This window comes from Puma concolor, chromosome D3, assembly GCF_028749965.1.
Source record: "Puma concolor isolate L17-30 chromosome D3, mPumCon1.1.hap2, whole genome shotgun sequence".
Lineage (NCBI taxonomy): Eukaryota > Metazoa > Chordata > Mammalia > Carnivora > Felidae > Puma > Puma concolor.
In genome coordinates, this window is record NC_141678.1 from 27,961,648 (window position 1) to 27,977,647 (window position 16,000).

General features: G+C 60.9%; 1 protein-coding gene across 1 annotated transcript; it reads right to left on the minus strand.

Annotated features, from left to right (window-relative positions):
• Positions 1-6,796: 6,796 nt before the first annotated feature.
• On the minus strand, positions 6,797-15,123 carry TBX1 (T-box transcription factor 1). The gene is made up of 8 exons (XM_086682251.1): positions 14,506-15,123; positions 12,854-13,223; positions 10,763-10,864; positions 9,740-9,911; positions 9,009-9,164; positions 8,325-8,392; positions 8,140-8,240; positions 6,797-7,768 (listed from the first exon to the last, which is right to left on the minus strand). The coding sequence occupies exons 1-8, from the start codon at positions 14,687-14,689 to the stop codon at positions 7,281-7,283; spliced, it is 1,641 nt and encodes a 546-aa protein (XP_086538377.1). The 5' UTR covers positions 14,690-15,123; the 3' UTR covers positions 6,797-7,280.
• Positions 15,124-16,000: the final 877 nt, after the last annotated feature.

The window sequence follows — 16,000 nt, forward strand, 5'->3', positions numbered from 1 at the left end:
AAAGTGGTCTCTCTCTGTGGTTTAATCCAAATTTTTAATTCATCATAAATTATTTCCCAGGTGTATGTGTAATAGGATCTCTGTCTTCCGGAAACTTAAATCTCACTGGGATGAGACACCTGCATGGGAAGTAGCTGGAAACTGGAGGGAAACCCAGTGGCAGTGTGCAGGGGGGTGGGGGGTGGGGGAGCAGGGGGCAGTCTTTGAGGAGCCAAAGGGCCTCATCAGCACACAGCAGGCACCTCAGCCCCCTCGTGTGTCCTGGTCCACACAGGACTGAAACCAGTCCTCTTCCTGGTGGAGTCCTCTCCCGCCAGCAGCTCACCTGTTCAAGGAGCAGGACTGGTAAGTGGCAGGGAAATGACAGTGCCAAGTGAAGAGGCCAGCGGCAGCTGCGGCGCTGGGGACAGTCCTGCAATAGCTTCTGGGAGTCCGGGTCTCCAGAAGAGGGTGCCTGCTGACTGTTGCCTTGGGCCCTGCCTCTAACGGACCCTCCTGGCTGTCCACCCAAAGGGGAGGAGGGCTTGATCATCGGTGCCGAGAGGGTGAGACATGACGAAAAACACCAAGGACTACAAGGGCCCGCTATAGAAGCCTCCCTGGGGCGCTGGGGAAAATGAGGCCCACTGCCCCTCGCTGCCCAGCAGAGCTGCCCAGTCCTTCTCAGTGGAGATGACAGCAGGCACGCTTGGGGTCCAGTGGCCTCTCTTCAGCTCCGCCTGTGGGGATGGTGACTTTGCCTCAAAAGCCCAGAGTGCGTGCTCCCTCACAGAGCCAGGCTGCTGGGTGACAGGTGTGTGGGGAATGTGTGTATATGAGTGTCCACCTCCGCGATCAGCTGGCAGCTGGCAGCTCCCTGCAGCCCACTCCCCACCTTAGCCAAGATGCCCTCGGGCCAGGTGTATAGCCTGACAGCTCCTGGTCTCTGCAGTTCTGTGCCCTGTAGTTTCTTCCAGGAGAAGGGCCAAGCTGGCCAGCGGCATCTTAATTAAACTGCTTGTTTTTCTCAGTCCTTTTAAGACTTTACTTACCGTTATCAAAAGATGGATTCTTTGCATGGAAGTTGCCGCTTCCTTATTTTGTTGCTGCCTGTCACCACACACACGCGCTCCTGGTCCCCACTGCCACGTTGGAAGAGCTGACCTACTAGTGCCCTTTGTAGATGAATGGCAGAGGACACACTGCAGCCAGCCGTTCTGCAGCTCTGAGCCCCACCTGCAGACCATGCAGGAGCCGGCCAGGCCGGGCAGCCTTAGCAGACACAGGGAAGGGCCTGTGTCCCAGCCAGTGACTCAAACCTACCTTACCATGAGGGAGGACTCGGAGAGGGCAGCCCTGCAGTGAAGAGCCTACCGCGTCCTCCAGCGCATGTACTGCCCGACAGGAAAAGATCCAAGCTGCAGCCACATGCAGCCAAACAGCCGTGGGGAGCCCACGAGCTATGGCCTCTTCCTTAACTTGGCCTCCATCAGCCCTGGCTGCCATTACCACCTTCACTGTGTGATGAGGTCACAAAAGAAGCCATCCTGTGGAAGAATCTAGAAAACATGTTCTGAGATGAAAGGTAGGTTCAGAGATGGGGACACAGATGGAGTGAGGAGGAAGTTAAGAAGACAGGTGTGTGCAGGGGTGGGCGCGGGGGCATCCATCCTGGAAGGCCAGGGCCACTGTGGGAAGGGCTCGGAGACTGGAGCCCCAGGAGCCCAGTCTCCCAGGGTGGGGCTTTGCTGTCTTCCCAGTGACCTGAGATGCAGTACCCAGAGCTGCTCCAGGCCCTGGCCCCGAAAGTCACAAGTATGTGGCTGAAAGAATGTCCCTCAAGTCCAGGCCCCCAGCAACTGTAAGGCCCACCAGAAGTTCTTCTGATCAGACTGTGACCCCCTTAGACTGAAAACTTCAGCATCTCTGAAGTCAGGACGTGTTTCAGTCTAAGGCGGTCACGGTGTGATCGGAAGGCCTTCTCCTTGGCGGTGTGAGCAAGAGTGGTGGGCCTAGACCCTCACGTGTCCCCAGCACAGGTCTCTGCAGCAAGAGCTGGGCCGGCCTTCTCTGTGAGCGGAGGGGGAAGACACGGGTGGCAGCCACTGGAAGCGGAGGATTAAGTACTTACTTTATGCAATTGAAAGCTGATAGATAAAGGATGTCAGCAATGCCATTCCTCTTTATAATTAAGAAGATAACTTAATTACTGCTATTAAAACCTAAGCTTCTCCCCCATGTGGGCTGCTTTTCATAAAATACCTTTGGTTCTGCTCTTCCCCACACACAGACCTGGCAGCAGTTAAACAGCGGCGCCGAGACTCCAAAGGTTCATCTTGTGAACCCATCTGGTTTGAAGTAGTACGACAAGCAGGGAAGGGAATTGAATCAAAGGCAAGATTTGTGTGTTTTTTTCAATACAGAAAATGTGTGGGGTAGACCAGGAAACAGTCCCATCCTCCGCTCCCAGGGCCGGGTGCCACCACCAGGCTGTGGGGCCATGTCCCCTGGCCTGCTCCCCGGCTGTGCCCATGTCAATACAGAGGTGGCCTTGGGGGTGAGGGAGGTTGATAGGGAGGCATATGGGAATCGGGTTTGTGCAGAGGCATCAGATGTGCCCAAATAGATGCCCGGTCCTGCCCCCCGGCACCTGTGAAACTGCACAACCTCACTGGAACCCACACGGAGGAGGAGAGGATGGTCCCCACTGCTCACATGGACCTCCACCATTCATACCACTCCCACAGGGCAAGGGTCAGCACCCCAGCAGTAAGGGGAAACTGAGGCACAGAGGCTGCAGAACCTGGGAGGTGTGCTCTCCCTTACACCCAGCTCCAGGTTGGGCCACTGGAATCATTCCTTTGGCCCAGGAAGAAGCTCCTTGGGCCCCTGCCCTCCCTCTGTCTGCCTGCACATGGCTCCCCTGGCTCTGCCGGCGCTGCCCCTGGCAGCTGTGGCCCCGTGGAATTCTCTAGTGCTTAGGCGCTTTGATCTGCAGCACACCTGGAGATCAGTGCCTCACATTCACCCAACTGTCACCACACAGGTCCCACACACTCTTCGGACGTCCCCCAGCCAGAGGGAAGGGGTGGCTGAAGCCCCACAACCAGGCTTCCTCTGCCTCTGCAACTCCAGGCTTGAGGTGCCGCCGAACACACTCCCCTCATCCATGCCACAACCTCAGTGTTCTGCCCCCGCACCCCAAATGCTTCCCTGTGTAACCAGCCCCTTCAGGTTATTTGTCATCAGAGACCTGTGTCCACATCTGCCTGTGCCCTATGACTCACCCGACACGCTTGTTTGGGCACTTTCTTTTTGTCCCCATAAAGGCATGTGATGTTGGCCAGCTTTACTTAGTGGTAGTACTGGGGGAGGGTCCCATTCCAGAACATCCCTGCACCAGCCATGAGCCTGTGGATAAGACCCCATGGGCTGTGGGGTTGTTAGAGTGCTTGTGAGGAGGTGGCAACCACAGGGCTTGCCAGGGTGCCTGACACTTGGTAAGTCCTGTAAAAATGCTAGTCGTTTGTATTGGGGTATCCCACACACATTTCCAGCCTTCCTAGGAATCTGGAAGGTTTATGTCAAAGACAGAGGCTCCAGCGCTGGAGGAAAGCAGGTCCTACCTATGGCTCTGGTCTGGTCTTCCTCCTCTATTTTTTATTTTATTTTATTTTATTTTATTTTATTTTAATCTATTTATTATAGGCAGAGAGAGAGAGAAGCAGGGAAAAGAAGGGCAGAGGGAGGGGGAAAGAGAGAGACAGAGAGACAGAGAGAGAGAATCCCAAGCAGGCTCTACATTCAGAGCAGAGCCCAATGCAGACCATGACCTGAGCTGAAATCAAGAGTCGGACGTCCAACCAACTGAGCCACCCAGCGCCCCTCGTCTTTCTCCTCTAAAAACAGTGAGCTGGGCTGCTGGGGGTGTCATCCCACCACACCCCAGGGTCTTTGGGTCCCCTAGACCCCTTATGTGGGACCCAAAGGAGTGCAGAAGGCAGTGGACAGGCCCCACCCCTCCTCTACTTAGTCAAGAGTTCACCTGTTTCATCCATTGCACATCCATTGTTTTTTGAGGGTTGAGGAGTCTGGGGTCCCTGGACCAGATTTCTGAGGTCCCTTCTAATCCAAGTTCTTCTCATCCCGAGTTGGCAGCTGGACACCTGGAGACAAGTGAAGGGAGCAGAACGGAACCTCTGGGCCAATTGGTGAACCTAGAGGAAGACACTGAGGCACGAGCCCATGAGGAAGCAGATCAGATGGGACCCGAGACCCACACAGTGCAGCACAGCAGCTCATGGAAGGGGCAGGCCAGGTGTGCTCACAGAGGAACCCAAAGCGAGGGACACAGAAGCTGCCAGGACAGTAGCTTCACAGGGAAGTCAGGGACTGTCTGGGGTAGCTGCCCATGGGAGTGTCAGCCCCACACGGCAGTCAGAGGTGACAACATTGGCAGTGCTCACCAGGCACTTGTTCCAGGAATGAGTGACCAAGAGGGGCTCTGAAATGCACAGCCCCCAGCAGAAGCTGGGTGACCCGAGCCACCCTTCCCTCGCCCTCTCCCCAGGATGGAAGATGGGTGACGGCCATCTACTGAAGTGTTGCATGTAGAACCGCCTGTACACACTGTACAGGACCTACACACTGTAGGACCGCCTGGAGGAACAGCCCTCCCCCCCCCAACCCCCGCGCAGTGCTGGACATCACAGCACCCATCATCCTAAAACAACCGAGTGCCCTTCACAGGAGACTGGACACTGGTGAGCAGTAAGAACTGACAGGTGGGCAGCAGTGTGGGCCAGCCCTGCCACACCAGGGAGCACCCGGCGCCCCGCTGCATGATCCCACTTATGAGAAGTTCTTAAGGCAGGCAAACTCATCTATGGGGGCAGAGGGCAGAAAACCTTGCCTGTGGGGGGCTATTCCCCAGCGCAGGGCAGCCCTCATCTGCAGCATCCAGCGAGCTGACCTGCAGCACATGTGCTGTCCAGCACTCAGAATGCAGCCAGTGAGGAACCAAATGTTTAATCTTATTCTATTTTTGTTCATTAACATGTAAGTGGCCCACTATGGCTAGCAGCCACCGTGTCGGACAGCAGTGCAGCTTTCCGTCTTGAGTAGGTGATGATCATGGGAGGGGGTCCACATGCAGGAGGCTGGCCGGCTGCACCAGAGGCCCATATGCTCAGCTTCAACCTCTCATCTGCAGGCCGCACCATCATTGGTTCAGAGGGAAGCTTCTTCTCATTTTAGCTTTAAATGAAACCAAAGTGGAGATCTCTCCAACTGTGGTTCTCACCCCCTGCCCCTCACCATGGCCTGAGTGTTTGAAAGTGTGCAGAGAGACCAGCTCTGCCGGGCATAGCCCATCACTCCTGCAGGCCTCCCAGGACAAGAAGGGATGCAGGGCACATTTGTGGCACTAACATGAAACAGGCTGCATGAGTGGGGAGCCCAGTGGTGTATGCGGCTCACCCAGAGGGAGGTCTGCAGCAGGTGACAGCAGGGCGTCCATCAGGGATGGGTGTCCAGAGCTGCCCTTAGGAGTCCCTGAAGCTGCATCCACAGAGCCCATTCAATCATATGCTGCGTCTTCACACCCTGGCACTAGATGACCTTTGAAGCTTTGGGGGACCCTGGCTCCAGAGCTCATTCCTCAGCAGCCTTGGTTACCCTTTGTAGACCTGCCTCATGGAAACACTTTCTACCGTCCAATTGCTAAGACTTCAGTCACTTCATATCATCAGATGGGTGAACACATCCTGGAAGAAACCATCCAGTCTAGGACGGACACTGGGAAATGCCTGGCTGTGCTGGGGAGAGGTGGCACCAGGTTGCAGCAATTGCCACAAACATACTGAGACTGACACAGAAGGGGGATAGAACCTCAGCCACTTGCATTTCCCGTCCATCATGTGTCCAAGTTAGCAGCCTTGACGTTGACCGGTTGTCAGCTTTTCCTGCCTGGACTCAGGAAGGGAGGGATCAAAGGGTTCCTCTGGCCCCATCCCTGGTGTTGAGTTAATGGGGAGAGGTCCGTCACCACCTGGCCTGGGGAAAATGCTTCACAGACAGGTTTCAAGATGACTCATGACCACTGTCATTGTACCCCCTGTCCAGGTCACTCCGTGGGGACATTCACAGGGAACAAAGTCAATAAACAGGGGAAAACGCAGGCCTGGGCTAGGTCCAGCCAGGGGAAATGCTAGAACAGCAGAACTGCCTGTTTTTGTCTTTCTGCTATCAGAGTCAGAGCTTCTCCCCTTCCCAGCCCCCAACTGGCAGTGTCCTGTCGTGATGGTTATTTCCAGCTTCCGTGGAAAAGCACCCAGTACAGGCATTGGTCCTGAAAACAGGCGAGGAGTGCCTGCCTAAATCCTAGAGCAGCGACGACTGCATGCCAGAGTTAAGTAAAAAGACCCTATGTACACCTGGGACTGGGGCGGAGCCCCGGTACTTTCAGCCTGGGGGCGGGTGGGATGAAGCTGCGAGGTGGCAGTGGGGGCGGGGAACTGGCTGGCAGAGCCGGGAGGAGACCCTGGGAGCGAACCCGGTTGGGGCCACAGCAGAGGGGGCGGGGAGAGGACGGAGAGGGGCGTGGCCGAGAAGAGGCTCTGGAAACCAGCCGGGAGAAAGCGCTCGCAGGGCACTGTAGGGACACAGTGGGGACTGTGGGGACTGGAGCTGTGGGGCCTGGAGCATCGGCCCGTGGGGACTGCAGCTGGGGAGACCCCGAAGTCCCTGTATCGACCGGACTCGCTCCCCCCGACATCCCCGTGCGATCTAACTGGACGCAAATAAATGGACACGCAGGCAGCTTCCAAAAGAGGCGAAACCTTTATCAAGTCGGCGCCGGCGCGGTATCTACAGTATCTACAAATATCTACACGTATCTACACCGCCTGCAGACGGGCTCTCGGATCGTCTACACTGCAACTGCCGGCCGGGCCGGGGAGGGGGGGGCGACACGGTCTCGCGGAGAACAATAAATATCACTTCCTTCCGCCGCTGACCGGGCGCTTTGGCACTGGCGGGCGCGGACCCCGTGGCCCTCGGGGCTGGGGAGGGACCCGCGGTGGCTCCCGGGACTGGGGAACCATATACTTCGACAGCTGTCAGGGCTGGAAGGTGGAGGACCCCGATGGCTTCGAGGCTGGGGAAGGGGAGACCCGCACTGGCCCCCGGGGCTTGGGGGAACGTGTTCTTGGAAGGCCCTTGGGGCTGGGTGGACGGGAACCCCGACGGCCCTCAGGGCTGTGCGGGGACCCCGGGCGGGGAGCGGCCAGCGGGCGCCCGCATTATCTGGGGCAGTAGTCGTAGGAGCCGGGCGGCGCGGCCCCGGCCGACGAGTACATGTTGGCAGCGGCGGCGGCAGCGGCGGCGGCGGCGGCGGCAGCGGCGGCGGCTGGGCTCACGGCGGGGTGGTGGTGGTGCGGGTGCGCGTGCGTGTGCGGGTGGTAGCCGTGGCCGCGCAGGCCCGGCAGCGGGTAGGGCGCCGGCCGGCTCTTGGGCCCGAGGTAATGGTCGTAGGCGGCGGCCGGGTACTTATACGGGTGGTGGTGCAGCGGCTCCGACGCGCCTGGCGCTTCCAGGCGCAGCTCCGGGTGCGGAGGGCTGGGCCGGCCTCCGGGTGCACCGGGCAGCGGGACGAGACCGCCAGCGCCACCGGCCCCGGGCAGCGCTGGGCTCAGCACCCGTGCCAGCAGCTGAGGCGGGTGCGCCGGGTCCCCTAGCACGGCCGGTCCACCCGCGTCGCGCTCGAATTCTCGCCGAGCCTCGGCCGCCTCTGCGGGGAGGGCCGAGGGGTAAGCGCGGCGGGTCGGGACGGCAGAGGGGACCCGCGAGCGCTCCAACGGTCCTGGCGGGAAGGGGGCACAAGCCCGCGCTCGGACCCTCCCGGCCCCTTCTCGCCGAACCTGCCGGAGACCCGGGGCCTCCCCAGGGGCCCGCGCCCCTCCGCGGGCGGCAGGCGGGGCGGGCGGGGCGCAGCCGTCGGGCCGGGCGGGCGAGTGCGCGCTTGCCCGCCGCCACCGCCGTTGTGCAACCGGCGCGAAGGCCGCGAGCGCCCCTGGGGCGCAGGCGAGGCCAGCCTCGGCCGCCTGCCCGGGGCGGAGCGCGCGCAGGGCCGCGGCCCCAATTCCACGACCCGGGCCCTACCTTTCTCTGACCCGTTGGGCTGTGTGGGGGAGGCCACCGGGTTCCGCGAGCGAGCGAAGGCGCTCATAAGCGGCAGCGCGCCGGGCCGGTGGTTTCGGGGCCTGCGGGAGGGAGAAGGGCAGCGGGTCAGGGGGGCACCCCGCCAGTCTCCTGAACTGTAGCCATCACTTCTACAGGACACTCACCAGTCCTCCGGGTCGCAGTCTCGAAAGCCTTTGGCGAAAGGGTTGCTGGCTATCTTGAGCTGCGTGATCTGAGGAGGGGGGGTTGGGGAGTGGGCATTGAGCAAGTGGCCGGAGCCCCTGCGCTGGGGCCTGGAGCACCAGGGTAGCCTAATGTTAGAAGGGGCTCCCCCAATAAGAGCCCTTTTACTCTTCCGGGACAATAACCCTCCCACATTTACTCTCCCTTGCTGAGAGTTGTGCCTTTCTGCTGCCAAAGGGGGAGCTTCCTTTCTCCCTAAGGATCCCCTTTGCGGCCCCAAGTGATTGGGATGGAGACCCAGGGCCCCTGCTTGGGATGGGAATGTAGTCACCTCCACCGCCCACCCTGCAGTGGGGGGTGGGAGGGGATGCCCTAGGAATTTGGGTAAACCGTGGATCAGGCCCCTGATGGGGAGTTTCCGGAATGGTTTGGAAAACAAACTTTCAGGCCGCACTGACAGTTGCCGCTGGAAAGGTCAACCTGATAGGAGTCTGGGCTGGCCTGCAGCAGAGGGGAGGAGGCTGCTTGAGGCCTTTGAGGGTGGGACTCCATCGGCCGCTGTGTTCCACCAGGACCCGCAGTCTTTGGGTCCAAACCTCTTTCCCTCAGGCAGCAATTGCAAATTGCAACCCAGAAGTATTGAATTTGCACCCCCAGGGTCTCACCCGATGGTTCTGGTAAGCAGTGACCGCAGTGAAGCGAGTCTCCTCAAACACAAAGGTCTTAAAGTTCTCCTCAGCATATTTCTCACTATCTTTGCGTGGGTCCACATAGACAACATGGAAGCGGGGCTGGTATCTGTGCATGGAGTTGAGAATAATCTGGAAGACAAGGTGGCAAGTTTGGAACTAGGAAATGGGAGAAGGTCCAGATAAGCAGTGAATTTCCCAGAGAACTTGGACGAAACCCTTAATTCCTGAAATGAGGTTCAGCCATGGGGCTCAAGTGGAGACTGCAGTCAACTGGGGACCACCAGGAAAGATACCCCAAATGGCAAAAGATCAGAGTTTGGATTCTCTTCCCATAGGTCCTTCAGAACTACTTCAGGCCTACAGCAGGCAGTGGTAGGCGGCTGCAGGCCAGAGCTCAGCCCAGCAGGAAAGCGGCATCAGCCGCCTGGATCCTACAAAGCCTCCTGCGGCTACCCCCACACACCATCCTTTCCAGTTAAAAAAAAAAAAAAGACTCCAGCAAAAGATCAGGAATAGAGCAAGGGAAACAAGGTGACAGCCTCTCCCAGGCCTGAGAGCCACCAGGCCCTGAGCCCCTGACTGGAGGGGCCCCCTCTCCTCAGCCTGGCCCTCATTCACAGCCCAAGCTCGGCCTCTGGCTCTGGTCAACAGGGACTCCAGAGGGCCTGCCCAGGGTAGCCTGGGGAGGTGGGAGGATTGCTCACATGGCCGTTGTCGTCCAGCAGGTTGTTGGTCAGCTTGAGCTTGTCGAAGGACACAATTTGCTTCATCCACTGTGCACCCTTGGCAGGCGAGTCAGGGTGGTAGTGTACACGGCCTGGTGTGGCAGGGTCTGCTTTCCCGGCTACTAGCCAGGAGGAGCTGTGGAAGGCATACCTGGGGCAACACCAGAACAGGGGTCATGCCACGTAGGGTGAACAGAGAGGGCCTTGCCCAGTGAACCCCCAAAGTGCCTCTCATGAGTTTTCCTATCATCGGTGAACTCAAGCCTTCGGCTACCACACAGACCGGGAGCTTTTCCAAGGGGAATTGTGAAGAAAACAAAACTCCCCCCCAGTCCCAATACACAAGACAGCAGGAAGCCGGGCACCAAGGGAGGAGGCTGGGCTCCGGGCGCCACAATTCGCTGCACGCGGGTCTGCCTGCTCCGGGCCTCCCCACCGCCGCCTCCGGTGTCGCCTGCGCGGCGGGAGCCCGGATTTGGCTGCGCCGGCAGCCTCAGGCGCAGGGCGGACCACGCTCTCTTTATTAATTGCTGTTAATTGTCCGGGCAGCTGAGGCCCGCCCAGCATAATCTCTCCCGGCCACCCCACCTTTCCTGCTCGGCTCCGGGGCCCAGCGTTCCCGGGGGATGGGGGAAGGGGACAAGGTGCCCACGCTCACCTCGTGGGAGAAGGAGACATGAAGAAAAGGCAGGGGCTGTGTGCAAGGGGCCTGCCTGCCTCAGGCAATCTGGCCCAGGGGCGTGGGAGCTGTCTCGGGCCTAGAGCTGGTGGAGGGGCCCAGCCTGTGTGACTCCTGAGGGGAGTACTGCTGGGGGTGGGGTGTGTGGGTCTGGGGTCTGACCGGGTTGGGGAGGGAGCAGGTCATGGGGGACAGTGGGGCTGGCGGCGCAGGTGCCTGGGACTCCCGGGCACTAATGTCCTTGTGGGCCGCCCTCCGAGGCATCACCAAGCAGGGACCAGCCACTTCCCAGGGCACCCTCCCTGATCCTGCTGGGCGCTCACCGGTAGCGCTTGTCGTCCACTGGAACGAAGTCCATGAGGAGCATGTAGTCGGCCATGGGGTCCATGCCGAAGAGCTTCACTTGAAATGTGGGGAACATGCGCCTGGGGGCAGCGAGGCCTCCAGTCACCTCAGGTGGGGGAGGGCAGGGCTGCCCCACCTTGACCAACCCAGGACAGGCGGCTTCCTGCCGGCGGCTGCATTCATCGGCCTGGCCCCTCCAACTCCTCTCCTCTCAGTCAGCTACTCTAACCCAACTAGGCCCCTGCCCAGCCAAGGGCAAGTGGAAGGGCAGAGTAGCCCCCTGCTCCCTTTTTCAAAACCCCAAAATGGCTCACTAAACACTACAGCTAAGCCTCCACCCCCCAACATTGGTCTACGGCGTCTGCCACATTTGCCTGCGTAGAACCAGCCTAGCATTTGCTAATTCTTGGCTGTCCAGTCCAAAGCTAGCCTCAGCCAGCAGCACCAGATCAGTAAGACTCCCAAGATGCGGTTCCAGACATTCTCAGCCCTCCACAGAGCTTCCCCCAGCTCCATCTAAGCAACCGATGTAAACTCCCGGCTCGAACAAAATGAAACCGGGGCACTCTTATGTGGTTCCCAAGAGTCCCAGTTGCCCTTTCGGCTGGGTCTATGGGGCTGCTCCCCAATCCTTCCAGTGAGGCTGAGGCCTCAGAGCCCACAGACCCAATTTTTAGGCTCTGTCTCCAGCCCATTGCTGGAGTCCCCCCATCTTCCTCAGGGATACAAGTCCCCCCCCCCACCACCACCACTGTTACACCCCGGACGGGATGCAGCTACTCTGGGAGAACTTGGCTTATGCTCTCATGTCCCCTAACTCTCCCCTCCCCCAGACTCCGACTCTATGACCCATCCAGGCTCTTAAAAGGACATTCTGCAGCTCCTGGATGGGCCGCCAGCCTGGGCCGGCCCTGTCCTGAGAGCACAGCATTGCCAACCACTGGGGCCCCGGAGGACAGCATGAGGCTTGGCTCCCACCTGCCCTTCCTACGGCTTTGCCTCATAGGCAACTCCCTGCAGGCAGTCGGCAAAACACAGATGCCATGGAGCCAGCCCTCCTGGTCAGACCTGCCACCCCTACTTTTGCAGGCTGGTGGGTGCTGCAGAATGCTGGCTTCTGGGCTGAAGCCTGGCCACTGCCAACACCCTTGCTGCACTGGACTGGGCCAGAGGCTGGGGCACCGTCCTCAGGGGACAGTAAGGAGAGCCTGGAGAAGACCTACAGAGCTGAAGCTGAGCACAGGCCCCAGGATCCCCAGGGAGGATAGCCGCGGCAGGGAAACAGAAACCGCGAGAAGGCTCTGCAAACAGGCCTTGAGTTCCCCTTGGCTGTGTGGACGCAGAGCTGGTGTCTCCGTGTGTACATTAGACACAGCCCGGCACCCTCTTTTGTCTGCTGGTCAAATCGGTTGCATCGCAAAACTTGTTCCCCTTCTCTCTGGGCCCTTAAAACAAATACAGGCCAATTGGAAGGCAGCAGCCCCAGCAGCAACGCCAGGCCCCACAATCACCCGAAATTTAGGCCGGAGAAAACTGGGTAGCAACCTTCACGGAAGAGAGCAACTGTTTTTAAGGGTCTTAACATTCTCCAAAAAATTTCCAGACAATTGTCTAGCTACCCCTCTTTACCTAACCCGTATAGAGTGAACTGGGTAACTAAAGACGTGAATTTCCTTTGAGGTGGGATCCACTGGGAGCTGGCTGGCAAGGCCGCTCAGGGGTGGCTGCCTAACCCCTAGCCCCGTGCGTTCCGAGCCGGCCCAGGCTTCCGGCCGCGGGTGCCTTGGGGCTGCGGAAGGGGCAAGCCGGTCCGCCGGGCTTCTCTCCACCAGCCTTCCAAGGCTGCCCGCGCCGTCCCCTCCGGCCCCGCTCGGCGCGCCAGGCGGCTGTCGCCGGAGCCGGGACCGCAGAGAGCGAAGAGCCGGCTCGCGCCTAGAGGGGCCCGCAGGTGGCGGGGCCGCGCCCCCACCCCGCTTCTCGACTCCACTCGTGTGGATCGGACCGAGACGCGCTGCCCGAGACCCGCGCCACGTGGGGAGGGTCGCGGGCAGGGAGGGGGGCACCCTGACCTGCCGGCCTTGGTGACGATCATCTCGGTGCCCAGCTGATTGAACTCGTCCCACAGCGCCTTCATCTCCAGCTGCACGCTCACGCTGGCCACCTTCGCGTTCTTCTTCACCGGCGCCTTGGCGGCGGCCGCGCAGCTGGCCCCGGGGCCCTCGGGCTCGGCGGCGGCGCTGGTGGCGGCCCCGGCGGCCGGCGCGAACGGGTAGGCGTGCGGCGGCGGGCCCGGGGCGCCGGGGGCGGCGGCGGCGGCGCAAGGGTCGTAGCGCGGCGGCGGCGGGGGCTCGCGTGGGCCGTACGGGTCGGCGCCCGGCGACGCGGCGCCCGGGAAGCCCCCCGCGGCCCCCAGGCTGCTCAGGCTGCTGGCCGTGAAGGCTGCAACGTCGCAGAAGTGCGAGAGCTGCGTGAGCCACGGGCTGGACACGGCGGAGATCATGACCCGCGGGCCGCCGCCGCCGCCCCCGCCGCCGAGGTGAGCGCTGCCCCGCGCCCCGGGCCGAGTGGCGGGCGCTGCGCTGCGCCCCGGGCCGCGCCGCCTTACACCGCGGGCCGGCCCCGAGGAGGCGCCCCGCCCCGCCCCGCCCCGCGCCCCCCCCCTCAAGCGCCGAGACAATGGCCTCCCTCCCCTCCCCCGTCCCTCGCCCCTCCCCCGCTCCTTCCCCCCTCCCCGGCCCCCAGCCCGCCCGCCGCGGCTCGCTCGGCCCGGGCCCCCCGACCGCCCGGACCGGCTCCCTAGAGCGCCGGGCCGCCCGCCGCCCCTCGCTCTGCCGCCCTCCCGCGTTGCATTTCTCCTTTCTCTCTCCAGGCTCCTTTTCCAATTTGTTATTTCTTTACCTTTGTCTTCCTCCTTGAAATTTTCCCTCCTAATCCTCTTTCCTTCTTCCACTATCTCTTTCGTTTCTCTTTATTTCTGGGTTATTTTCTGCCTTTCTTTTTCCAGTTTTGTCCCTCTCCTTTCTTTCCACTTCATTTTTCATCACTTCGTTTTTCTTCCCAGTCTGCCTTTGCCTCTTCTTTTTCTAGGTCTTTTCCTGTTATTCAGGGTTTTTTCCTCTTTTTTTAAAACAAAATAAAAACTGGAGGTTTTCTATAGCTTTTCCCTTTTTTGATGCCTTTATTTTTCGTCTTAAATTTCCCTTTACTTTATTCTTTTTCGTTCTCGGTCTCTTTATTTCTTTTTCATCTTTCTCACTTTTCCTACCTTCCTTTCGGGTTTTTGTGTTTTCTCTCTTCTCAATTTCTTTTCCTCCCGGCTGCCCTCACCACTTTCTGTCTCTCGTTTTCCTGGGTTCCCAGACTCCATGGCACTCTCCTCTCCTGCCAACTTCCCTCCCACCTCTCCCAGCTTGCGGCCACCTTTGCCCCCTTTCTCTGGTCCTTCTCTCTCCTGTCCTTCCTGGCTTCCACTAGTCCTGTTCTGGGCCCGTGTCTAGCTCCTTGTGGGTCTCTGCAGCCGGGTTCCCAGGCTGGAGGTGCACAGGCTTTGGGCAGGATGCCTGCCCTTCCTCTCTGCTCCAGAGTCACTGGAAGCCTGGAGCCCACCCCGCCAGAGCTCCCTCTACCCACTCTGTGCCAGGGCCCTGCCAAAACTCTTTGCTAGGGCCCCACAGCAGCTGTGGCAGGGGGTCTTGCCGGCAGACACAGCGGGGAAGCTCACCTTCCATATCCCTGGTGACCGTGCTGAAGTGCATCCCGGCGGGGGATCCCAGCAGCCGGCGAAGCTTCGCCTGGTCGGAGAACCGGGGACCCAGGCGAGCTGTGCGCTCTACGGCCTCTGCTGCAACCAGAGAGGCGATGCTGAACGCGCTGGCCCGGGGAGACAGCGGGCTCCGCGCGTCCATAGGCGCCCGGCGGCCTGGCCGGCGCCGCCTCCGACTGCGTGCACCCAGCCGCACCGAGGCCGGCCCAGCCCACGGGACCCGGGGGCGGGGGCCTGCGGTGCCACTCAGCCTCCAGCCCTGGGCCCAAGGGATTATGGCGTCACGGCCCCCCACTCCGGGCCGGTGGCAGCGGAGGGGCCCAGATGGGTGGAGCGCCCTGGGAGTGTGGGGCCCTTCTGCTTTTCAAGCTCCCTGCCCCTGGCCTCTGCTCCCAAGGACCTCTGTGACCAGCGCCCTTCGAACATCCCGCTGTTCCCACCGAGGCGGAGGTTCCCTCTGTTCAGCGAAGCCACTGAAGCCACCATCGGCTTCTACAGCCCCTGAACGGAGGCAGCTACGCCGGGAGCGCCCAGCCTCAACCTGTGTCTGTGAGGCACCGATGGATCACCGTGGGGCCGCCTGGCTTGGCCTTGCCCCTGCCCTCGGCCCCTCCCGCCTCCTCCTCCCTGGCTGCCCCTGCACCTGGGTGAGGAGAGGGCAGTTCGGGTTCCGGCACTGGCCACAGGCGGACAACACCAGAGCTGTGGCGTCGTCTGTTCCTCCGCGCGGCGGAACAGGACCCAGCCCAGCAAATGCCCCCCAACCCCCTTCAGTCGGCTCACTGTCGTGCCTGGGGACCCCAAGCAGAGGCACGCCGCCCAGGCCGCGCAGCCCGGGAGCCCGAGCGTCACGCGCACCCGCGCGCACCGCCCGCCTCTGGCCAGGACGCTTATACATCCGGAGGGTGGGCAGTGCCCGCTCCTCCGACCTCCCCGCGCACCGACCGGGCGTAGGGAGGGCCGGGGGCGGGGCCTGGACTGGCCCAGGGAGCCGAGGACACGTCGGAGGAGTTCAGGCCGCCGGGTCGTATTGTATGCTGCCCCTGCCACCCACCCTGCATTCAGCCTGCCCACCTGGTTAGGCCCTCCTGCCTTCGTGCCCATCCAGGCCGAGCAGAGTGAGGCAAGACCCACCCTGAGGCCTCAAGGTCTCTAGGCTCAGGGATCCGGGACACTAAGGCCTAACTTGGTTTGTACCTCCCCCACCTACTGCCACTGAGGTCTTCTCTGACCAGTTCAGGGCATCCATGCCTTTTCTGCCCAGGGTCTTCCTAGCAGAGCATCATATCTCCCAGCTTCCCAGGAGCCTCTCTGGCCCTTTGCCGAGGCTCTGGCTCTCAGGGCCTCTGTTTCCAAGGCTTCTCCGCCTGCAACCATGTTGTGGGCCTTCGCCTGCGCTTGCCTGGGATAAGGGTAGGAGGCAGGCAGCCTCTCCCAGGGTTTTTATAATCCC